The following is a 22,784-nucleotide window of genomic DNA, read 5'->3' on the forward strand; positions in this document are numbered from 1 at the left end:
TGCTAATTTAGAATCTAAGTGCACAGGAAGCCTCATTTTCACAAGCAATGCCCCAGTCTCATTCCAGGTGATTTTTACACGTGTTCACATTTGAGAACAAATTGGTATAACTGTATAATCAAAATGTGTGGTACAGCTTCAAATTACAGTCCCTTGAGGATACTGCTCAGCCTCAGTTTTCTCATCTGTAAGATGGACACATTGCCCTGGCCCCTTCCAGGGTTGCCATGTGGATGAAAAGCATAAGGGATCTGAAAGTGTTTTGTAAACTATGAGGTGGCTTAGGAATGCAGTAGGAGTTTCCTAAACAGCTTGTGAAATTACTCATGGCAAATCCTAGACCATATAAGTACTAGAAGGAACCATGGAGACTAAGTAAGCCTCTTGCATATGGGAAAATTGAGGCCCATCCAGGGGTGGAGCCAGCTAATGATAGAATCTGGCCTACACTGGATTCCCAGCCCTAGGCTTGGCCTTTCCCCCAGATAGAGAAGCTACCATTAGAATGGTAGGTCTCATTCTAAATAAGCAAGCCTGATCCTGACAAGCGGGTGAGAAAAACCAGCAACATTCCCACTTCAGACAGAATTTCCTTCCTTCACACATTCCCAAAGGGTCTCAACAACAGTAACATTTACTTTGTAAAGCCCTCTCATACCCAATAGTCATTCAACAAACATTTATCAGGTACCTGTTATGTGCCAAGAACTGCACTGGTTGCTGGGGAAGGAAGACAGATATTATTATTGCCTCATTTATGATGAGGAAACTGGGGCCCAAAGGGCATGAATTTACCTAGCAGATGAAAAGGCTATTGTTCAGGCTTGATGAGGCCAAAGCCAGGGGGTTTTCAAAGCTCTGCCATCCCCAAAGTATTCAAATACACAACCTCCCAGGTAGAAGCAGGTGCCCTCCTTCCCACAATCCCTCGTGGCCTGCTGCTGCAGAAAGGAGTGAAGAGCAGAATTCCCAGTGTGAAGTCAAGGAAGAGATAAGGGCCTTCTGTATCTATTAATACCCACTTGAAAGCAGCAAAGGCCTGACAGATAGGGCCTCTTGGCCCCAAGCCTGACAGATCCTGATAAGGCTTTTCTCAGCATCAACATTTCTCAGGCTGGTAGGCTTCCAAAAAACCTACAACAGCCACTTCCACTGATAATCTCCTTTCAACCTGGTCATCCTGGAAGTGAAGCTTGTCTATCCACATGGTGCAAGAAGGAAGGAGGCTCAGAGATGGGCCCTTGCAGCTCAAGGTCACACAGCAGAACTGAACAGTTTTCCACCGTAAAACTGAGGGCCTGCCCTTCAGACTCACCACCCTCTGTAAATACCTCAAGAGCCAGGCTCAGGGCTGTCAAGATTATCATGTGTGGTTTCCAAAAGGTATTATGATGGGTAGTGGCTTAACTAACAGGTGCTCACCCCTATCACCACCTTCACCAACTCCTTACTCCAGGGGAGTCCAAAGAGGTAGAAGCACCCAGGCCCATGATGCTCTGCCTGAAGACATCTTTCTCTTGATTCTTTCCAAGAGGCAAGACAGTAGAGGAATGATAGCCTGGGCTTCTAAATCTGGTGGATGTAAATGGGAATCGGAGTCTGTGTGACCTTGGACAAGTCAATTCACTCTCTTACAGCCTCACTCATTCAATCCACAGATACTTACTGAGCACCCACTATGTGTCACTCATTGTGCTAGGTGCTGGGGAGACAGCTGGAGGCAAAACAGACCCATCTCTTATACCTGGAGCTCACAGTCCAGTGGGAGAGTCAGAATTATCTATGTATCTGCACAATATGCTCATTAAGAAGTTTGACAAGTGACACAAATAGTTCAAAGCTATTTATTCCACATATACCACCTCCCCTAAACACACATTCTTAGCTTAAAAAAGTCTCCTAACAGGAACATCCCATTATTATAAGGAATGTGTAATTGGGAGAAATGATTCTACGGTGACTTGCTTTAATTAAGGGGCACAGAGACATCTATTGTTGAGTTCTGGCAGAAGGAGGTAGGAGTTTTATGTCTGCACCATCACATTCATCTCGAATAATCCCTTGTCACTACACTGAATTGTTTGACTGACGGTTTACTGTCCCCAGAGATGTTCTGTCACCATCCCAGTTCTGTCTGTGTCTGAACACAGGCCTCCTACCCATCAGAGAGGCCGTCCAACATAGGAGCAAGACTTGGGAGTCAGGCAGACCCCAACCATGTGGCTTGAGAACTTTGCTTGCCTCATCTGTAGAACAGTGGGCAAAGACTCCTTGTCAGAATAGATGTCAAGGTTAAATGAGAAAACAAGACAAGCAGAGTTTGAGAACTCGCCCACAGGTGTGATTTAATTTGCCCAGAGAATTTTTTTCCTGAATTATGAATTAGTTTAAATTTTTTAAATTGGGAAACGCTATACACAAACTCAAATATCTGGCTTAAAAAAACAAAACAAAACAGTAATATCTGGCAATACTAGGCAGGCCATCAGGGTGCTATCCCCCATTTAGCCAGAGCCTTGACCCTCTAGGCCAGCAGCGTCCCTGCCTGGCTTGCCTTGCTCAGTGACCTTACCTGCCCTGCCATCCCAGATACTGGAGTTTGCAACCCCTGATGCCTGTGCCTGGTACAGAGTAAGCACCCAATAAACATTAACCACTATTAGTGATATTATTACTGCCAAGGAACCAACCAGCACCAGCACAGCTCCCCTGCTTCACAGGTAACTAAAGAGAAGATGTTAACTTGGAAGAGTTGGGTAAGTGGATATTCATGGTGAAACAGGAGGCATGGAGCCTAGTGCCAACCAACAGCTGCCTGGCTGTGTGGCCTTGGCCAAGTCCTTGGCCATCAGCCGGTCCATGTGTTCAGTCAGGGTGGGCCAGGGGGTCCAAAGTCCAATGGAAGTGGACAGGTCTTAGGTCCATAAGTAAACTTCCCTTCCCCCAAGCACCCATTATTCCATGAGCTCATACTCTGGGGACCCCTCTCCTCTCCAAGGCCCACCAAGTGCCACTTCCTTTCTCTGCATCACCCTAACCTCTGAGGATGGATTGTGCTTTTCCAAGGAGACAGGAGAAAACCAGAGTGGCTATGCCTGCCCTGACCAGGGCTGCAGTGAGGGGGTGGGAAGCCCTTAGAAGAGAGGGACTCTATTTTTTCATCTGTAAAACGGGGTGATAATAATAATGATTATCGTGTTTACCTGATAAGGTTGCTGGGACATTAAATGAGTTATTAAAGTGCTTAGCGCAGTAGCCGGCACATAGAGAGCCCTCAGTAAATGTCAGCTGTTACTAGGAATGAAGGTGGATCCTGGAGCAGCTTGCCCACATCTCCTCTCGATTTTCCAAAGGAGAAAAGAAAAAAAACTCTTTGTTAGGCCACAAAACAGAAGAGTTTTCAAGCCTCAATCCCTGCCCTGCCTCCCAAACTCTACTAGGCTCAGGGACAAGGAGAAAAATACATTTGGATGGCAATGAAGTGTGTACATGAGACCATCCCATATTCCACTGATCCTCAGACTTTGTTTTTTCATCTAACCTCTCTGAAATTGAGGTGCATCATACCGTTAATGGAATGTCCATTTTTAGTCAGTGGCTCTTTTCTTTCTTAGGGGTTCAAAATAATGTTGGGCCTCATCTTTGATGGCATCTTCATGAGACAAGGTACATGAAAAGCGCTGGGCTGGGTGCCTGCCCTGTCCCAGGCCCTCATTGTTCGGTCATCTCCAGCCTCCCCAGCACATTTGAGGTCGGCCATGGTGGAGCAAGCCGCTTTTCTTTCTTTTTCTCATTTTCTCGCTGACACCTGCTGGCCTGCATTTGGTCCCCGGGCTGACAGGCACATGGCAAATGCGGTCAGGGAGGGGAGTAGGGAGGGCTCAGGGTGGGAAGAGAAAGGCTTTTTATAATATATTAAGATATTCAGGGAGGAGGAGCCAGAGATTCTCTCTCTCTCTCTTTTTTTTTTTTTTTTAACAACAACAACAAAAAATCCCTGCTGGAAGCCAGAGTTATATATATGCCAAACAGGCCAGGAAACCCAGCAGGCCTCCTAGAGCTGGCAATGAACCGAAACAGGGGCATTGTGTCCAGGCCACTGGCTGGCTGAGGGGCATTGTTAGGGCCTGGCCCTGTCTGGGAAGAGTGGGGCGGAGGGGGCAGGGGGAGTGTGTTCCCATGACTCCCTGGGGAGTAACAACAATCGGGGCCAGCTGGGAAGCTCGCATGCCAGGGGCCCAGTGGGCGGGTGGCTGGCCCCAGAGGGGCTGTGGAGGGCCCTAGGGGGCCAAGGAGGCGAGGGGGGACCTGTTTCTCAGCTGAAGGGGGAAGGCCTAAGGAGGGGGAACATGGGGGTGATTTGCTATACCCCTCTTTCACCCCCACCTCCAATAAGCTCTGGGCCCACTGAGTCTCTCTCCAAATTACACCCCAGATCTACCCACTTGTCACCACCTTGTGGCCCCACCCTGGTCCAGGCTGTCATGGTCTCTCCCTGGGACCACTCTGGCTTCCTCACTGGATCCATGTGGCCAGCCTGGCCCCCTACACTCCGTTCTCCACACACAGCTAGAAAGATCTTTCCCAAACGTAAATCACATCACTCTCCTGCTTAAACCTGTCAAAGGCTGCCCATCAGACTTAGAGGAAAACGCAAACCCCTTATTCTGGCCCATGATGCCTGCCTAATGGGCGCAGCCAGCCTCTGGGACTCCATCTCCCGTACTCCAAGACCCTGCAGTCTGTCCCAGCCACGTGGACTTCCTGCCAGGCCCTGGAATGCTTTTAGCTGTTCCCTCCTCAGGACCTGTGCACTTTGCAGATCCTGTGCTGTAAACCCGCTTCCTCTACATTTCTGCATGCTCTCTCCTCATCATTTGGGTCTCAGAGCAAACATCACCTTCTCAGAGAGGCCTTCCCTGGAAAACAGGCCGTGCCATTCTCTTTCCAAGTCATCCTGTTACACTGTTTGTATTAATAACTTCCTAGCGCCCCCCCACTCTGAAATGATCAAATTTGTATATTCATCTGTATATTTGTGTATTCAGTCTTCCCTCCCTGCACGGTAAGCCCCAGGTGAGCAGGAACTGGCTTCTTTCATGGCTAAATCCTAGACTCTAATATCACCTGGTACCTAGTACTTAGCAAGAACTCAGCCAGTATTAGCCATTATTTTTACTATTCCTACGCTCAGGGCTGGGTACACAATGTCAGCTGTCACAGGGTCAGGCTGGGAAGGTTACTCTCCAGCAGGAATTCCGAATCTGTGATTCATGAACCCAAGTTCCCTGAACCTGGGGAAAAAAAATTACATCTATCTTTTCACGAGTCTTTAACTGAAATGTAACATTTCCTTCAATTCTGAAGGTAGGCAACAAACGAGAGGCCTGTTAGCAGCAACCTGGGACTTTATCACCAAGAAAAATCACAGCTGCGGAGATGTTGAGATACTGTTTATGCTTATTGTGTCTGTAAAATCGTGGAAGTTTTGGACCTGCTACTAGATCTTGTTATTTACATATGTTAAAAAAGAACAGAGTTGGGAGGGTATGCTCAGTGGTAGAGTGCATGCATAGCATGCACGAGGTCCTGGGTTCAATCCCCAGGGCCTCCATCAAAGTAAATAAATAAACCTAATTATCTCCCCCCCAAAATAAAAAATAAAAACAAATTTAAAAAGAACATACACTGCTAAATCACAGGTTTTAAAAATATTTTGATAATGATTTCATATTGAATATAATTGTTGTCTTTTGTAATCCTATTGTATTTTCTGGGTTTTAAAAACAGCATTCTGAGAAGCGTCCGTAGGCTTCACCAGATGCCAAAAGGGTTCATGACACACACAAAAAAGACACCCTAAAAAGGAGTGTATTAAAATTGCTGATGTGGTCTGGCCTGGAGCCCTCTCTCAGCTGACGTCCAGCCCAAGAGGAGAGCTGAAGGGGGAGCCGGGAAGAGCAGGGCGAACAAGGTTTCCGATAGAGAGCCCACGACCTGCATCTCAGTTCTGCCTGCTCCAATCTTGTCTGTGAGCTTGTGAGCAGAGACATGTAACAGAAAGCAGGGCGCCCTCTCTAAGAACAATACTCAGAAGAGCCCAGCTGTCCCTCTGTCTTTGATCGGGGCCCGTGTGGCCTCCAGCTTGAAAGAGTCTTGCAGGAGACCTCTGGTTAAAATTAAAACCCTCTCACCCAAGATGCTTTTCAAGGCCGAAAGAAGACACATTCTATCCCTACGAATCTGGAACAAGACAAGGGGAGAGGAAAAAAATACCGTTTTATAAATGCCCTGTAATTCGTCACAGAAAGCAACCCATCGGAAGTCACGGGCTGTTGGCTCCAGGAGGCGGAGCACAGCACAATGTGCTGGTTTAGGCGGGTGTCAGGTTTAAAGCCGGATTTTTATAAACCCAAAACACACTCACGAGAGTGGGAGAAGTGAACAATGCAGGCAGACACGCCATCTCCAGGATCCTTTCTGGAGCTGCGATGCAGAAGGCAGGAGCCGTGAGCATCACAGAGGCGTCTTCTTGGCGCCTTAGCCTGTGAATCATCGCTCTCACATGGGTTCCTGAACGACCTCTAATTTGGAAGCGGAGCAGCAAAAAGGTTCCAGATTAACTCCAGTTGTGTCCTTCCCCTTTCACTCTGCGGGCCTGAGTGTCTAGCATCATCTACGATAAGGCTCAGGACATCTAGGGTGTTTGGTCTTCACGCTGATCACAGTAAGGACCTGCCTGAGATATCTGGGGACGGAGTGGAGGTTTGTGTTGGGGGGAACCGGCTCAAAGGAAGGACTCACTTTTGTATCAGATTATTAATCAAAGAGAAACCAAACACGCAGAGGACAAGGAGGACATGTCAAAGAGTTCTTGAGATGACAGTGCAGTGTAAAAGTTTCTTCTAAGACAGAGCTAGGTGGCTGCACTAGAAAGTGCTGACAGTGAGTGCCCCTGGCTGGGGCTGGGGGGAGGTGGGTGGAGCTGGGGTGTGGGGGGAACCTGACATACACTTTCTGTCATACACCTTCTGTACCATTTAAGTTTTGACTATGTATGTGTATTACTGATGAAATACTTTTTGTTTACAGCCCTGCATGTCAGAAGACCTCACAGGAATGTAGCAGGTGCTTAATAAGTACATGTTAAAACACTGTGCTGTTTTAGGAACTAGCATTTACGGAGTGCCTGCTGTGTGCCAAGGGCCCTCTGGCAATCCCCATTTTCCAGATCTTACAGAAATGGAGGCTTGGCGGGGAAGGAGCTGAGTGGGGACCCCTTCCAGGAGCCGGAGCTCTGCTCCTCCATGAGGACCATACCGCCTTCCTCCCTGGAGTGAGCAGTTGGAGGCACCAGATGCTTTGGCAGGATCCAGAGAGATGCCATCTGTGAGGGGAACCTATTCTTAGAGAGCAGAGACAGTCGGTGGTGGAAACGGCCCACCCCCAGCAGCAGTCGGGGGAAGTCAGGAGGGCAGGCAGCCAAGGCTTTACCTTCAGCTGGGGGGGGGGGGGGTTGGACAAGCTAAAAGCAGGGTGTACGCAGTTCTCAGGACCATGCCTCCTCCTTTTACATTCAGATGACATATTGGAAGTAACAGCAAACATTAACCGAGTGCTTACTTTAAAGGCATCGTATCATTTAATTCTCCAGGCAACCCATGAGGTGTGTGCTATTAAAATGCCTATTTTACAGATGACAAAACAGAGGCACAGGATGGTTAAGTCACATTCCCAAAGAAACAATGGGGCCAGGGCTGAACCCAGACACTCTGGCTCCAAAGCCTATGTCCTTGACCACCATATTATGCTGCCTCTCAACCTGCTGTACCAGAGGCCAATTTTAGTTTGGATTCCCACAATAGCAGACCCCAAGACAAGGTTTTGAGTGGGAAATGGTCCCAGGAAGCAATATCAGGGGCATGAGGAAGGGAGACAGGGGAGGAGGTGTTATCAAGTAAGTGACCACTGTGGGCAACTAGAGCTCAGTCCTGCCTGAGGGCTTCCAGAGGGGTGCTCTGGGTGCCAGTGACAGCTTGGTGAGGGGTGCAGGAGTGGAGCTACTCATGTCTCTGGTTGAGGGCTGCTCCCAGAATGTGTTCATCCTCCAGCGCTGCAGGTCTGGTGCAGGCTGGCAAAGCAGGTGCCAAGAGCAAGTGAGGAGCCCTTAGGCGGAAAGACACAGGGAGGCAGTTGGGAGGCTGGTGTGCACTGAAAGGGTAAGGTAGACAGGATGTGGGTGGGGCACCCCAGTGGCTGCTATAAAACCCACGTGCTGATGGACCCACTCCCCCTTCCCAATTACCTTGGGACCTCATTCAGCCTCCACAGACTGAACTAAGGAGCCTTCAAGATCACCCCCTCCAAGCTCACAGTACAACATGGTGGCTCAGAACACAGCAGTTAGAATCAGACCAAATCCCATCTTGATGACCTAATAGCTCTGTGACTTAGTTTTCTCATTTGTCACATGGGATACCCGCTAGCCCTGTATCATCCCTATGGCCTTGTTACTCAAGGTGTAGCTCAGAACAGCAGCAGCAGCAGAATCCGGGAGCCTGTGAGAAATGCAGAATCTCAGGCCCCACCCCAAATCCACTGAATCAGAATTTGCATTTTAATAAGATCTCCAGTGACTCATGTAGATATTTCTACTAGTAACTTCCAAAATACAAAAAGAGATTGAAGTATTCCTACTAGACCAAGGGTCTCAAATTGGTGGTCTGTGGACCAAATCCCCTGGAGACTGGATTGATTTGTCCAGCTTGGTGGTTTTAAACAATCAGTCTGACACACAAGTCTCCAGTTCACCACATCTCCATCACTCCCCACCACATAGCACCCAGAACATTATCATTTATGCCACTTGCCAGGTCCCTGTAGGCATTTGATTTTGTACCCCTATAACTAGCTAACATTTGCATAGCATAACTTAGCTTTCTAAATTTAAAGTAAGGCACTGAAAAAAAACCATGAACTTTGAAATCACATAGATCTCAGTTCAAACCCGCATTTGGCTATCATTCTAGCTGTGTTACCTTGGGCAAGTTACTTCTCCTCTCTGATCCTCACTTTCCACATCTGTGAAATGGGGATCAAAATACATACCTGCAAAGTCACTGTATGGATTAAAAATATTTTGTGCAAAGCACCCAGGAGGAGTAGGAACTCACTATATGGAAGTAATTAGTAGCACAAGCAGCTGTCATAGTTACACAAGTCCAGTGTGGACACCACGTACTATTACGATTATCCTCACTTTACTAAAAACTGAGGCTCTAAGAGGTTAAGAACCTTCCCCAAGGTTACACAGTGGTGGAGTGGGGACTCACACCCATGTCCTCTGGCTCTATATCTGCACTGTCCACTAGAATTTTCTGTGAGGATATAGTGTTGTATATCTGTGTGGTCCACTACTGTAGCCACTAGCCACACGTGGCTACTGAGCACTTGAAATGTAGCTGATCCAAATTGAGAAACGCTGTAAGTGTAAAACACACACCTGAGTTTGATGACCTAGTACAAGAAAAAGAGAATGTAAAAATCTCATTAATTTTTATATGTATTACATGTTGAAATGATATTTTAGAAAAATTAGGTTAAAAGATAAAATTCAACTTAATCTCACCTGCCTCTTTCCACTTTTTAAAAAATGTGGCTACAAAAAAATTTCAGTCACATATATGACTCACATTGTGTTTCTACTGGACAGTGTAAAGTCTAGAGCTTCTCTAACAGAACATCTAAGACAAGGAACTGAGTAGTTTCTAAGAACACATTTGTAACCCACTGCCTACCAGCCAGGAGCCCCTCTGTTACATAAGAACAGTCAAAGAACATACCCACCAGAAAGAGATGGCAGTGCCCTCCTCTGAGCTGGATGACCCCCGAGGCCCAGGCTGGGGTGTGACTTTCCCTGGTCTCACACAATCAGCAGCCCAGCTGTCATCACACCCAAGGTTCCTCAGCCCGATTCTGCTGTGTTCCACCAGTCAAGAGTACCTAATGGGATCTGAAAATCAGTGCTTTTGCTTTGGCAAAAGGAACCCTGGGCTAATAAAAGTTAGAGTCTGAGATGCCAGATCTGGAAAAGGCAGGCTCCTCTGGGATGATTCGCTGATGGAGCCAATCTCAAGGCACGGCTGGACACCATCCAGCACCGACTTGGGTGTGGGGTCTCCATGAGCACCTGGGGGCTGCGTTACTTGGAGGGGCGGCTCTTGTTGTAGATGAGGAAGTCTGAGATGTCGTGCCACACGTTGCTGTCCTCATACAGGTAGGTCATGGAGGACTGCAGCGAGGGCTGCAGCGTGGGCCGGTGGTACTCGAAGAGCCACAGCACCAACCCCCACACCAGCCCGCTGAACAACCGGGATGGTTCCCACCTGGGCTCGGGGATGTAGCCCTTCTCCATGCCCAGGCGGCACAGGGCAAACAGGATGCGTGACATCAGGTACATGTTGATCTGCAGGGAGGGAAGGACGGGGGATTACAGGTGGGCACAGCCACTGGGAACCTTCTGCCCACCCCCATGTCCGGGGCACTGCCTGTGCACTGATCAGTGTTCTCCAAAGATGGTGTACAAGGTGATTAATACTATTATTTATGCCTTTAATTTATTATTCTTTATCATTAAACTTTTTTTGTTTTGTTTGGCAGGGGAGAGGGTTAGGTTATTTATTTGTTTGTTTGTTTGTTTATAACAGGCACTGGGGATTGAACCCAGGACCTCGTGCATGCTAAGCACGAGCTCTACCACTGAGCTATACCCTCCCCTCTCTTCAGTAACAATTTTAAAAACGAATATATCTACACAGTTCAAAACTAAAAGGTAGCTCGACACTGAAAAACACAATCTGTATAACAAAAAAAATCGATAAACTGGATCTCATCAAAACTCAAAAAATTTCGGTTGTGAAAGCCCATGTGAAGAGGTTGAGAAGAAAAGCTAAAGACTGGGAGAAAATATTTACAAACACATATCTGACAGAGATTAGTATCTGGAATATACATATATTTTAAAAAACTCTCAAAGCTCAACAGTGAAAAAAGAAACAATCCAGTTAGAAAATGGGTAAAAGACATAAACAGATATTTCACTGAAGAGGATTACACTGAAGGAAAATAGACACATGTAAAATGGTTCAACATCATTGGCCATCAGGGAAATGCAAATTAAAACCACAATGAGATAGCACTACGTGCCTAGCAAAACGTCTAAAATTTGAAACATAATAAACTAAATGCCAGCTAGGATTGGAGAAACTGGATCACACGTATATTCCTGACAGGAATGTAAAATAGTACTGTCACTCTGGATAACAGCCGGGCAGTAAAACTAAATAAGCACGTACCATGTGACTTAGCAATTGTGCTCCTGGGTATTTATCCAAGAAGTGAAAACTTATCTTCACCAAAAATATGTACAAGAATGTTCTTAACAGCTGCATTCCTAATAGCCAAAGGCTGGCAACAACCCAGATGTCTTTCAACAGGTACATCCACACCATGGAGCACTACTCAGTAACGAAAAGTGATGAACAGCTGATACACACAGTAACTTGGATGAATGGCCAGGGAATTATGCTGAGTGAAAAAAGCCAATCCTCAAAGGTTACATACTATAATGACTCCATTTCTATAACATTTTTGAAATGACAACATTTTCAAAATGGAGGTCAGAGCAGTTGTTGCCAGCAGTCAGGGAAAGGAGGGGAGCAGGAGGGTGATGCGTGTGACCAGGATTCCTAGATTTGGGAAGTTCACAGACCAGTGAAATTTCTATCAAAAAAGCAAACCTGCAGAAACTTTCCCAGAAAACGAAATTCTCATATCCATAGACTCCACAATTTCATGTCTAGGAACTTATGGACAGACTGATGCAAGTGCAGGAAGACGTCTGAACAAAGATGTAGACTGCAGTGTGTGTGTAATGGCAAAAGGCTAGATGTCCCCTAAATGTCCATCCAGAGGAGACTGAGATCAAGGCTGGCCCATTCTGTCAGCACAGACTTCTGCTGATGTTATAAAGGATGAGGGATGACAAGAAAGGTCTCCGAGATACACTGTTACAGGAAAAAAAAAAGTGTAGTATGATCTCACTGGTGGAAAATTCCTACTGTGTAGACTGATGCGAGCACAGACAAGTTCTGCAAAGCTACACAAGACTCAGGTAAAGTGATTGCTTCTGGACAGCGGCTTAACAGTTAGAGGGGAACAGGGACTTTCTTTTCAATTTAATTACTAATTCTATCAAGGTATATCTCAAGCATCTGAAAGTGTGCCAGGCACATAGTGGGTGCTTACTCTGCATTTTTATTTATTTATTTTAAAATTTTACTAGTTTTTAATTTTTTTTTTGTCTGCATGATTTAAAACGTAAAAATAAAACATTATTTAAAAAATTTTTTTAATTTTATTTTATTTGTTTGGGAGGAGGTAATTAGCTTTATTCATTTATTTATTTTTTTTAGGAGGTACTGGGGAATGAATCCAGGACCTCAAGCATACTAAGCATGTGCTCTACCACTGAACTATACCCTCCCTCCAAAACATTATTTTTATAATTTAAGAATATTTAAGAAGTTTGTGGGAGGCAAACTAGAAAGGCTGCCAACTTTTTACATTACCCAAGAAGGATGTTAAAACAGTAACAGCAGCAACAATTAGCATTTAGTTTCACTATCATTTCATTAAAAAAATAGAATTTAACCCGGAAAAAGAGGTAATTCTTTGAATGTACTAGGTTTTGCTTTATGAAAATCTTACTACAGGGTCATTCTTTTTTTCCTTACTTCACTGAAGAGCGGTTGTTCGGTTTTTTTTAAATCTTTGCCCCCAGGGAGCAGCACACATGGATTTTGGCAACCATGGAATTCCGACAAGGTGCTTGGTTAACAGATGGGGAAAGTGAGGGGGAAGTGATCTTTCCAAGGTCACCCAGGCACTGGTGCATCGCAGACCTTCGGACATGGAAGGGAGCCAAGAGCTCATTTCTTTGACCGCCACCCCCAACTCTACATCTGAACCCCGTCCCACTCCCCACCCCTTCCCACAACCCCCACCCCGGGGGAGGATCTTTACCTGGCTGTTGATGGTACTGTTGTTTCCAAATACCAGCAAGCCCCCAATGAAGGCAGCCAGGAATGAGTGCACCTGGTAGGTCTCCCCCTGCAGGTGGGACTGCAGGGCGCAAAGTCCCTTGTAGGTGAACACAAAGCTGGCCAGGTTCCGGGAGTGGGTGTACGTGGCCTGTAGGATGGCGCGCAGCTTCTCCTGGAGGCTGCACAAACATAGGCAGCCACCATGAGTGCAGGCCCAGCCGCTCCCAGGGCTTCTATCCACGGGGCATGCAAAACTGACACAGGCAAGGAGCTCGTGGGCAGATGCTCATTCAACCCCGGGCCTCTCCCCTCCCTGTCCTCAGGGCTGCTCCCTCACTTGATTCAGGCCTTGATTCCAAGCCACCTTCTCCAAGAGGTCTTCCTTGACCACCCTATACAAAAGAACGTCCATCATATTCCATTCCCTTATCCTCCTTTTCATTTACTTCATAGCTCTTACCACCACCTGACATTTATATGCTTGTTTATTATCTCCCCACAACTCCCACCCCATCCCAGTGGAAGCTACCAGAAAGTGGTGTCTATATCTGGCTTGTTCATCCTCAGGGCCCAGAACAGGGCCTGGCACATAGTAGATGCTCAATAAATTTGGGGTGGGGAGGAACATGTGAAGAAATGAATGAGTGAGTGAGTACATACTATGTGCTGGATCTAGGGATACAATTCTGAGAAAAAAATAGATCTGCTTGCTGCCCTCATGAGGTTCATGATTTAATGGGAGAGGGAAATATGAAATGAATAACCACAAAACAAAGGTCAAACTTCGACTTTGACAAGAGATGATCCTGGGATGTGAAGGATGAAGAGTTGAGGAGGTCAAGTGGAAAGAGGAACTGAATCCTAGGCAGCGGGATCAGCATGTGCAAAGGTCCTGAGGAGGGACAGAGAATGGGGAGTAAAGGAACAGAGAGAAACCGTGAAGGCCTGAGCAGAAAATGTGTGGGGCAAAGGCTGTGGGGGAGAGGCTGTGCTAAGTTTTGTCTTCATCCGGAGAGAAGTAAACATTTAAGTAGGGCAGATGATTTGATCTGTCTTTTAAAAATCACTAGGGGGCAGTCAGGAGACTCCGAGAGAGAAGCAGAGTATACTCTGGAAGATCAAATGAGGGACAGCAAACACAAGTGCCCTCAAGGCTGAACACGGGCCCAGTTGCCAGCTCTAAGGCAAGAAAGCCAGATTTTCCAGTTTTTAAGTATTGGCACAAATACTGCCTATGAAATGTTTCCAGAATCTGAACACCTCTCACCTCCACTGCTACCTTCAAGGTCTGAGCCACCAGAGTTGCTCACCTGGATTATTGCCACAGCCCCTAATTTACACCTACTTCTGCCCTTGACCCTGCCCCTATCTGTTCTTAATCTGGCCACAAACTCTTCACTTTCATGCTATTAAAAGATAAGTCAAATAGTGGCATGTCCCTGCGCGAATTCTTCTAACAATTTCTTGTTTAACTTAAAGGAAAAGCTAAACTCCTCTCTATGGCCTAAAGCTGAACAGGATGAACCCAGGTCACCCATGTGACCTTCCTCTCTGTTTTCTCCCCTGCAATCCCTCTGCTCCAGCCTCCTCAAACTCACCAGGCACGGTCCCAACTCAGGGCCTTTGCACTGGCTGTTCCCTTGGCCTGAAATACTCTCTTCCCTGATACCACTTGGCCAACTCTTCCATCTCCTTCAAGTCTTTACTTGAATGTCACTATCTATTTAATTCTGTACCCTGCTCCTCCTCCAGCACCCTGGATTCACTTTCTCTCTTTCCCTGCTCTAATTTTTCTCTCCCACAGCCCATACAATCTTCTAACATACCACATACCTTCCTTATTTATTGTGTTTATTTTCTGCCACCCCCTGCTAGAATGCAAGTGCTACAAGGGCAGTGATCATTTTGTTTTGTTCACTGCTAAAACAGTGTCTGGCACACAGTAGACACTCAGTAAATAGTGACTGACTGGATGAATGAGTTTCATTTAAAAAAAATGATTTAGGGGGCAAAAACTAAAACAAAAATAAACTTTAAAAGGAAAAATGCATAAAGAAAACAATCTTGCAAGCTGGATTTGAGCAGAAGGCTGTCCAGGTGTAATTCTCACAAGTTCCAGGTGAGGCTACATACATTTAAAAACTCAACCACAAGGCGATTTCCAAGAGGAGCCTCCAGGGAAGTTCTGGGAGACCAGAGGAAGGCCAAGAAATTTGAGCAATGGCAGGAGGTCGTGGACAGTTTTCCTGAGAAAGTGATCCTGAGAGAACAGCATGGGTTGCCAGGAAGGAAAGAAAGGTAGGTGGAAGAGGAAAGGGCACTCCTGGTGGGGGTACTGCATGAGAAACATCTGGGGGTGGAACCGCACGCGGCATATGAATGGGCGGCAGCAAGTTGTATGTGCCAAGGGCTCCCCAGGGCAGACGTGGGTGAGGAGGGGGAGACACAGCTGAGGTCAGGCCACAGAGGGCCTTGAGGGCCACACCTGGAAGTTGGGCTTCTTTGGAGGACAGCAAGGGCAGGGGAGTTTTCAAGCAGGAATAACAGAATCAGACTTGGGCTTTAGGAGGTGGTAGTGAGGACAGGCTAGACTCAGGTAGGAAGCTACCTCAACAGTCCTGGCACTGAGAGCTGACCACACTCTCTCCTAGTTTGAGGGGTGTGACGAGGGGATGGGTACCTGCCACTCCGGAAGAGAAAGGTCATGACCAGTGCGTGAGGGGCCCGGATTTTGGCTCCATAGCTGTAGAAACAAAAGAAAACAGTTATTACAGCACCCCTGCACCACAGTTTCTTTCTGAGCTCTCTCTTAGACTCCCTGTGCCCTCTCTCCACCCCTAACCCTAACATCATTTTGGGAGGGAAGATAATGCTGGCTTTCAAGTTAGATCTGGGTTTGAAGTGGGTTGTACGAAGGAAATACTATTTGGCGCCAAAGCCCTTCCACCCTTCCATGTTTTGCTGTATAAACTTGGATAAATCATTTAACTTCTCTGAGCCTCCCTTCTCCCAACAGTAAAAAGTCTTCTCCATTTCAGGGTTGCTTCTGGCAGTTAAGGATGTAGCACATGCAAAAGTTCCCAGTTCAACCAATATTAGCGTCTCTGCCTTTCCTGTTCTTCGTATAAGACTCTTCCTTCTCCAGCTGTCTGGCCCTGATCTTACCAGGCTACAAGGTTGAAAAATCTTTGACAACCTCCTTGAGACAATGGTCATAGCCACATATTGTTGCCATGTAAGTATCTGTGAGGTTTGTTGGAAACAGCAAAAGACTGGGCTCAAACCTGTGTCCATCCACAGGGGGCTGCTGGGTACATAAATAATGGACTCACGGTTCTGTGAGACAGGACACAGCTGTAAAAGAACGAGGTGGCTCTATGAGTGCTCTGTGCTCTATTAGAGCAAGGTGTGTAAAGCGCATAATTGTATAAAATGAGGTAACTCATCTATAAACCTAAAATTATTTCAAAATAAAAGGCTTTAAAGGTGTAGGGGATGAATATATGTATTTGTATATGCAGACAATATTTCTGGAGACGTAAGAGACAGGACACAGGGTCACCTCCAGGGAGGGGACTGAGTGACGGAACGATGGGGTGGGCAGAACTTTACAGCATCTAACTTTTTATACCTTTTGTGAATATGTTACCTAATTTTAAAAAATAAATTAAATTTAAAATGTTAACAAGTGAAAGCTAGGGGTATCATGGCAGTGGCCATGCTGAATGGCTTATTTTTTTGCAGCCTAGCACTGGACAGGACCCTCATCCTGGCCCCAGCCAGCTCTGTCCCGTCTCCTCCAAAGTCAAAGAGGCCCTCAGTCCCCTCCAGCTGGCCAGGGCTAAAAGGCCCCTTCCTTATACCCCAACACAAGTGGAACCATGCCCCCAACTCCCTACATCCACTAGGCCCCCTTCCCAGAATCCTCAGACTCAGGTGGAAGCCAGTTACTAGCACTCACAAGATTACTCCATGTCCTGAAAAAAGGGATGCCCTGGATTAAAAAGGATTTAAAGGACATGACAGATGCAGTGTGATGTCCTGGAGGACCTGGTCTGGACAAACTCACTAAAAAGGATATCTGGGGGACAACTGGGACAATTTGTCTATGGACTGGATAGCAGTCAACATTATAGGATTAATTTATTACATGTAATCATGATAATTTAGCCATACAGGAAAATGCTCTTATTTTTAGAGATGCACATTGATAATATTTAGGCAGAATATCAAAGTGAGTTAAATTTTACAAAGTTCATATGCCTCAGTCATCCACCCTGCATGGTTGGCCTCTCTTGACAAAGAGCACATTCTTTTCCACCTCCAGGCCTTTGTTCAAACCATTCCCTCTGCCTGGGATGCCCTTCTCCCCCTAGTAAAGTCCAACTCAGCCTTCAAAATACCACCATCACCTCCTCTGTAAAGCATTCCTGATCACCTGGTATTGCCATGGTAATCTAATGATCAGTCTCCCCACTTTGACTCCAAGTCCTTACAGATGAGCACGAGCCACTGATCTTATCTCAGGGTCCACCCCACCCTGGTCACACCAAAGCTTGACTGATATGATCTGGCCAGACCCAGCGGGAACCAACTTCTACATGCCTCTGGGTGCCCATGGAAGCCAAGAGCCTGGTGCTGGGCATCCTTCGGTTTGAATCCTAGCTCCAACCCCTGACTAAGTAATGTGACCATGAGCAATGTGTTTTCCTTTCTAAGCTAGTCTTCTCATCCAATAAAATGGGAACAATGGCAACTCCTACCTTGCACACTTAATCATTCATGTGATTAATATTTGAGAGCCTACTATGTACCAGATACTAGGAAAACACCAAGGAACAAAATAGATAAAAATTCTGTCCCCATGAAGCTCATTTTCTAGTGAGAGAGACAGAGTAGAAAAACAGGATACCTAAGTGAACTGCTTAGTGTCAGATGGTGACAAGAACTATGGAGAAAAATTAAGTAGGGAAGGAGGTGGGACGGTCAGGAAGGGTCTCATTGAGGCAGTGAGGGAGTGAGCCAAGCAGACGTCCATGTGAATATAACAATAACAGCAGCCAATAGTTATTACACACCAGGCTCTGTGCTAAGCTTTTCACATATATTGACTCAATCCTCTGACAATATATGTACTATCATTGGCCCCATTTTACAGAAACTGAGGCTTGGAGAGGCTACATGACTTGCTCAAGATCACAGAGGTAGGTGGCATCAGGATTTAAACCAAGGCGGTCACATCCTCACCATTTTGCCATGCTACCTCTAAAATGGCAACTCCAAGAGGATGCAGATCTTTGTTGGGTTTATCCTCTACTGTATCCCCGGTTCTGGCACAGTAGGCTCTCAATAAATGACAGCCTTTATATATGAAGCTTAAAGGAAGTTGAGCTCCTCTCCAGGCACCAGCCAAGGGAAATGACCCCAAGATTTCCTCTTCTGCAGGTCTAATGGCCATGTAGGAATTAATTTGCCCAGCAAATATTTACATTTGTGTCGGCCTCGGGCCTATGTCCCAGGAGTCCCCTGTGCCAGATGAGGACTTAGTTCTAGAGTCATACAGATGAGGAGTGAGAAGTAGATGTGAACTGACCGGCAACTTAATAGGAGGAGCATAGGAAGGAGCCTCCTCCGACCTGCTAAAGGCCAGAGTCTGGCTTCTCACTTGTGTACACGGGGCCTCTGTAGCCAGACAAGCCCGAGGGCACATGGAGGTGGGGAAGCTGGGCCCAAAAGAGGGGATATAGGGGCTGACATGGGAAGTTGTCAACGCAAGAGGGCCAGGTTGCAAATCACAGAGGACCCAGAAACAGCATAGTGGGAGCCCCAACTCAGAAGGCGCTCAGAACCCAAAAGCCAGAGCCCATTACGCCCACGGTGGACATCGAGACCTGGAGATACACTAGGGCTGCTCTGGGGCGCACAGCGTGCCGGTGCTGGGCCCAGAACCCGCTTCTCCGACCCCAGCCAGACCGATCCTTCAGCCCCTGCCCAGTCTCCCGGCCCCACTCACACTGCCCCGTTCCGGAAGCCCTTAAGCATAGCCAACACAGCGTGGTAGCGGCGTTTGCGCAACAGTGCGTTGACCGCAAGGAGCAGAGTCTGCAGCTGCGGCGGGGCGGCCATGGTGCGCGCAGCGGGGTGGCAGGCACCGAGCAGGACGCGAGCTGACAGCCCCGGATCCTCCCGGACAGCCTGAAGCGCCGGACAGTCTACCCCACCCCCCGTCTTTGCGCCCATAGGATATGTCTGCTGTCACTCATACCGGAGGGCTAATCACAGGGCTCACTCATCTCACCAGGGGAATGGGACCGAGCACTCTCCCGAATAGCAGTGTGATTAGAAAAAAGGGGAAAGCTTGTAACCAATCACAGTGGGCTCCACCCAACGGAACCTAGAGAAGTTTAGAAACACACGCCTCAATTTGTCAGGCTTAGAAGGAGGTGTGTCATCTGTGAGCTTGGAAGGAAGTTTCCTGAAAGAGAATTCGCCCTCCGTAGAGTTAGGATGGTGACACTGGGAGGAGCTAGGCCTCCTGTTTACACATGACAGTTCTGATTGGTTAACCTCGATCAAAAGCGATCTTCTCAGAGCATAAATGACTTGGCATCCTTGAAGGAGAATTAGTAAAATGGGCTGATTAGAATTAGGCTAACAGATTACTTATTCTTATGCTTGCTCCTAAACTGGGCAACCAACCCGACTGACTGGTTGCTGTTCACAGCTCCAGGCCCATTGTTAAAATGAAGCTATTACTTTAAAAAAAATTCTGTTGATTTTTATCGATGCTTTATTGTTTAAGCTATGGCTATATAATCACCCTACCCCACCCACAAGATGGGTTCACAGTTTTGAAGGCACTAGCCTGCTGTGAGTCCCCTTTGCTTGGCAAAGCAATAAAGCTGTCTTTTTTCCTATACTCTAAGACCCTGTCTCTGACTTTCAGTTTGGCTCATCAGGGACGGGAGCCAATCTTTCGGCAACACCCTCAATGGCTTCCCTTTGTTCTTAAAATCCAAACTCCTTCCCATGGCCCACAAGGGAAGACTCTGTATGATAGGGCCCTTGCTTCCCTCTCTAACCTCACACTCCCACCTTCTCCTCGTCCTGTCACTTGCCCCCTTGGTCACTTCTCTTTAGTCACTCCAGCTAAACTTAGTCTAAGTTAGACTAAGCTTGGAGCTTAGTCACTCCAGCAAAACTAGTCTCCTTGCTTTTCCTTGAATGTGCCAGGAATGTTCCTGCCTCAGCACCTTTGCACTTCCTATTTCCCTACCTGGTTCTTCCCATGGCTGGCTCCTTCTCAACCTTCAGGTTTCAGCTCAAACGCCACCTCCTCAGAGAGGTCTTCCAAGATACTGCATCTAAAGTACCACTGCCCACTCTGACTCATTACCCTCTTTTATTTTCTTCATAGGACTTTCCACTTTTTGAAATTATTTATTTGCTACATGTCCATTCATTGTCCACTGCCCCTGACTGTAAATCCCATGAGGGCAGAAATCTTGTCTCTCTTGTTTTCTGCTGTAACCCCAGCACTTAGTACGTATTGAGTGCCCAACATATGCTTGTTGAAGCAATATGGTTTGGGTTATCTCCAGATCATTGATGGGTGACATTTATGTATGATGTCACTGTGTGGAGTTGGGTTTTTTGTTTGTTTGGTTTCCTGTGTGGAGTTGTCATTAGATAACAGTTACACACTGAATAGTGGCTGTCAATTGTAAGGGTGTCCCCTTGTACGTGGGCCATGTGGTATTTATCTGTGACATTATTGCCTGAGTCAGTGTCAGAGGTCAGTGAGGAGGAATTATGCTGTGCCTATTTTATCACTACAACTGGATTTTCTTTTCTTTTCTTCAGTAATGGTGGACATTTATTCAGTTAATCTTCCCTCTGAAAATAGTAGCAATGTTAGATAAATTGTAAGAATATCCTTTGAAAAGCACTGAAGTACTTAAAATTCTGGGGAATGCCCTGGCCAATTATTGGATGAAAGCTGGTAACCACATGGGTATCAGGAAGATTGGAATACTGGAGCACCAAAACTGCTAATGACATGAGGGCATTTGCCAATTTTGTACCTGTTGCGTTTCAGTTCACCAACCACATAGGGCAAGAGGGACAGAAGTGAAAGTCCAGGGCCTGCCTGAGGTGGCACATCTTATGGAAGAGTCTCCTCACATTGAGCCGAAATCCCAAGGGTTTCACCCTCAGGTTTAACGTGGTAATGGACCAGCTATACACTGCACACCACCAGCCCCAAAGGAGTTCAGAAAAGGTTGCCTGGGTGCTGAGCAGAATGGCTGAAGGAAAAGGAAAGAGGAATAATTTAAAGCCCTGCCTTAGGAAGTTGTGACCATTGATGAATCCTTTTGTACCCCAGGGACTAGAGCCTGGTAGCCCAAGGATTCTCAAGCCATAAACTGAGAACCTGGTTTGAAGTGATAACTGGACTGTCCCCAGTTATCACCGGAAGTGACTGGAAGTGCTCCCAAATTTCTGGCAAAAGCAAATGCAAAATCTCTCTGAAGAAAGGCACATTTATCTTTGACTTCAGGAAACCACCACAAATAATTTCTCAAGGTTAGACCAGCACACAGTCAGAGATAACCAGGCATCCAAGACTTCATGCAGGAAAAACAGCTACACAAATGGGAGGAATAGATCAACATAGACTTCAGGTATTGCAATGCACTGACACGGGTTTTTAAAAATAATGCACACAAGATTCAAAGTTAGGAAATAGCTACAGGGAACAGAAAACAATTTTTTTTTAACATTGAAGATTTGAAAAGAAACCAAACATAACTTCTAGAAACATCACCTGATACTCCCAGCAAACCCTGACACATGACCCAGCATCAGAAGATGTTTGGATATTTGGTTCAGCAAGTTCTTCCTGAGTGCTGTCTTTTGCTAAGTTCTTTGTCACAAAGATGAATGTTTCTGTCCTCAGGAAGCCTGGGATAAAGAACTGCCTTATGGGGACGGGGAGGTATAGTTCAAGTGGTAGAGCACATGCTTAGCATGCATGAGATCCTAGGTTCAATATAAAAATAAATAAATAAATTAATTAATTAATTAATTAATTAATTAAAAAAGTAAACCCAGTTACCTCCCCCTCATAGAAAAGAAAAAAATTTTGAAAGATTTGCCTTATGGGAACACTTGTCATTGTCTGATGACCCTTTTTAATGGTACATAACTCTGAGTTCTTCTGGTTAGGGCCTATTTATTCAACTTTGCCCAGTGAAACTGAATTTATTTATTTAAGGAGCATCTATCTACAGAGTACTTACAGTATGTCAGGAGTTGTTTCCTAAGTGCTTTATTAACCATTTCGTTCTCATAGCAACCCTGTGAGGTAGGTAACCATGCCCATTTAACTGATGAGAACTAAGAAAGAGGAAAAAGTAAATTGCTTAAGATGATTTAGCTAATAAGTGATGGATCCAGGATTGGAATCCAGCCCCCTGGCTCGAGTCTTTGATCCTAACCACTGTATTGTTTGCTATGGTGTCCATAACAAAGTACCACGCAATGGGTGACTTACACAACAGAAATTAATTTTCTCACAATTCCAGAGTCTAGAAGTCTAAGATCAAGGTGTCCGTAGGTTTGGTTTCTTTTGAAGCCTCTATCCTTGGCTTGCAGTTGGTTGCCTTCTCACAGTCCTCA

The 22,784-nt window shown here is 46.2% G+C and overlaps 1 protein-coding gene across 7 annotated transcripts in view; it reads right to left on the reverse strand.

The window, feature by feature from the left end:
* PXMP4 (peroxisomal membrane protein 4) overlaps positions 1 to 19,370 on the reverse strand; it is a 25,999-nt gene extending 6,629 nt beyond the window's left edge. The window contains exons 1-6 of one of the 7 annotated variants that reach the window (XR_012500603.1): positions 19,117 to 19,369; positions 15,712 to 15,846; positions 13,441 to 13,495; positions 13,084 to 13,282; positions 10,386 to 10,465; positions 9,847 to 10,002 (exon numbers count right to left, since the gene is read on the reverse strand). Coding sequence is in view for 5 of the 7 variants with exons in the window: in XM_074347155.1 (XP_074203256.1) it covers positions 9,949 to 10,002; positions 10,386 to 10,465; positions 13,084 to 13,282; positions 13,441 to 13,495; positions 15,712 to 15,846; positions 19,117 to 19,343 (750 nt within the window). In the remaining 2 variants the exon portion in view is untranslated. Of the gene's footprint in view, positions 1 to 1,830; positions 10,466 to 13,083; positions 13,283 to 13,440; positions 13,496 to 15,711; positions 15,847 to 19,116 lie in introns of those variants that run through there. The other 6 variants (XR_012500604.1, XM_074347155.1, XM_074347157.1 and 3 more) reach the window with 6 other exon arrangements.
* Between the last annotated feature and the right edge of the window lie 3,414 nt (positions 19,371 to 22,784).

Source organism: Camelus bactrianus, chromosome 19 (assembly GCF_048773025.1).
Source record: "Camelus bactrianus isolate YW-2024 breed Bactrian camel chromosome 19, ASM4877302v1, whole genome shotgun sequence".
In the NCBI taxonomy this organism is placed as follows: domain Eukaryota; kingdom Metazoa; phylum Chordata; class Mammalia; order Artiodactyla; family Camelidae; genus Camelus; species Camelus bactrianus.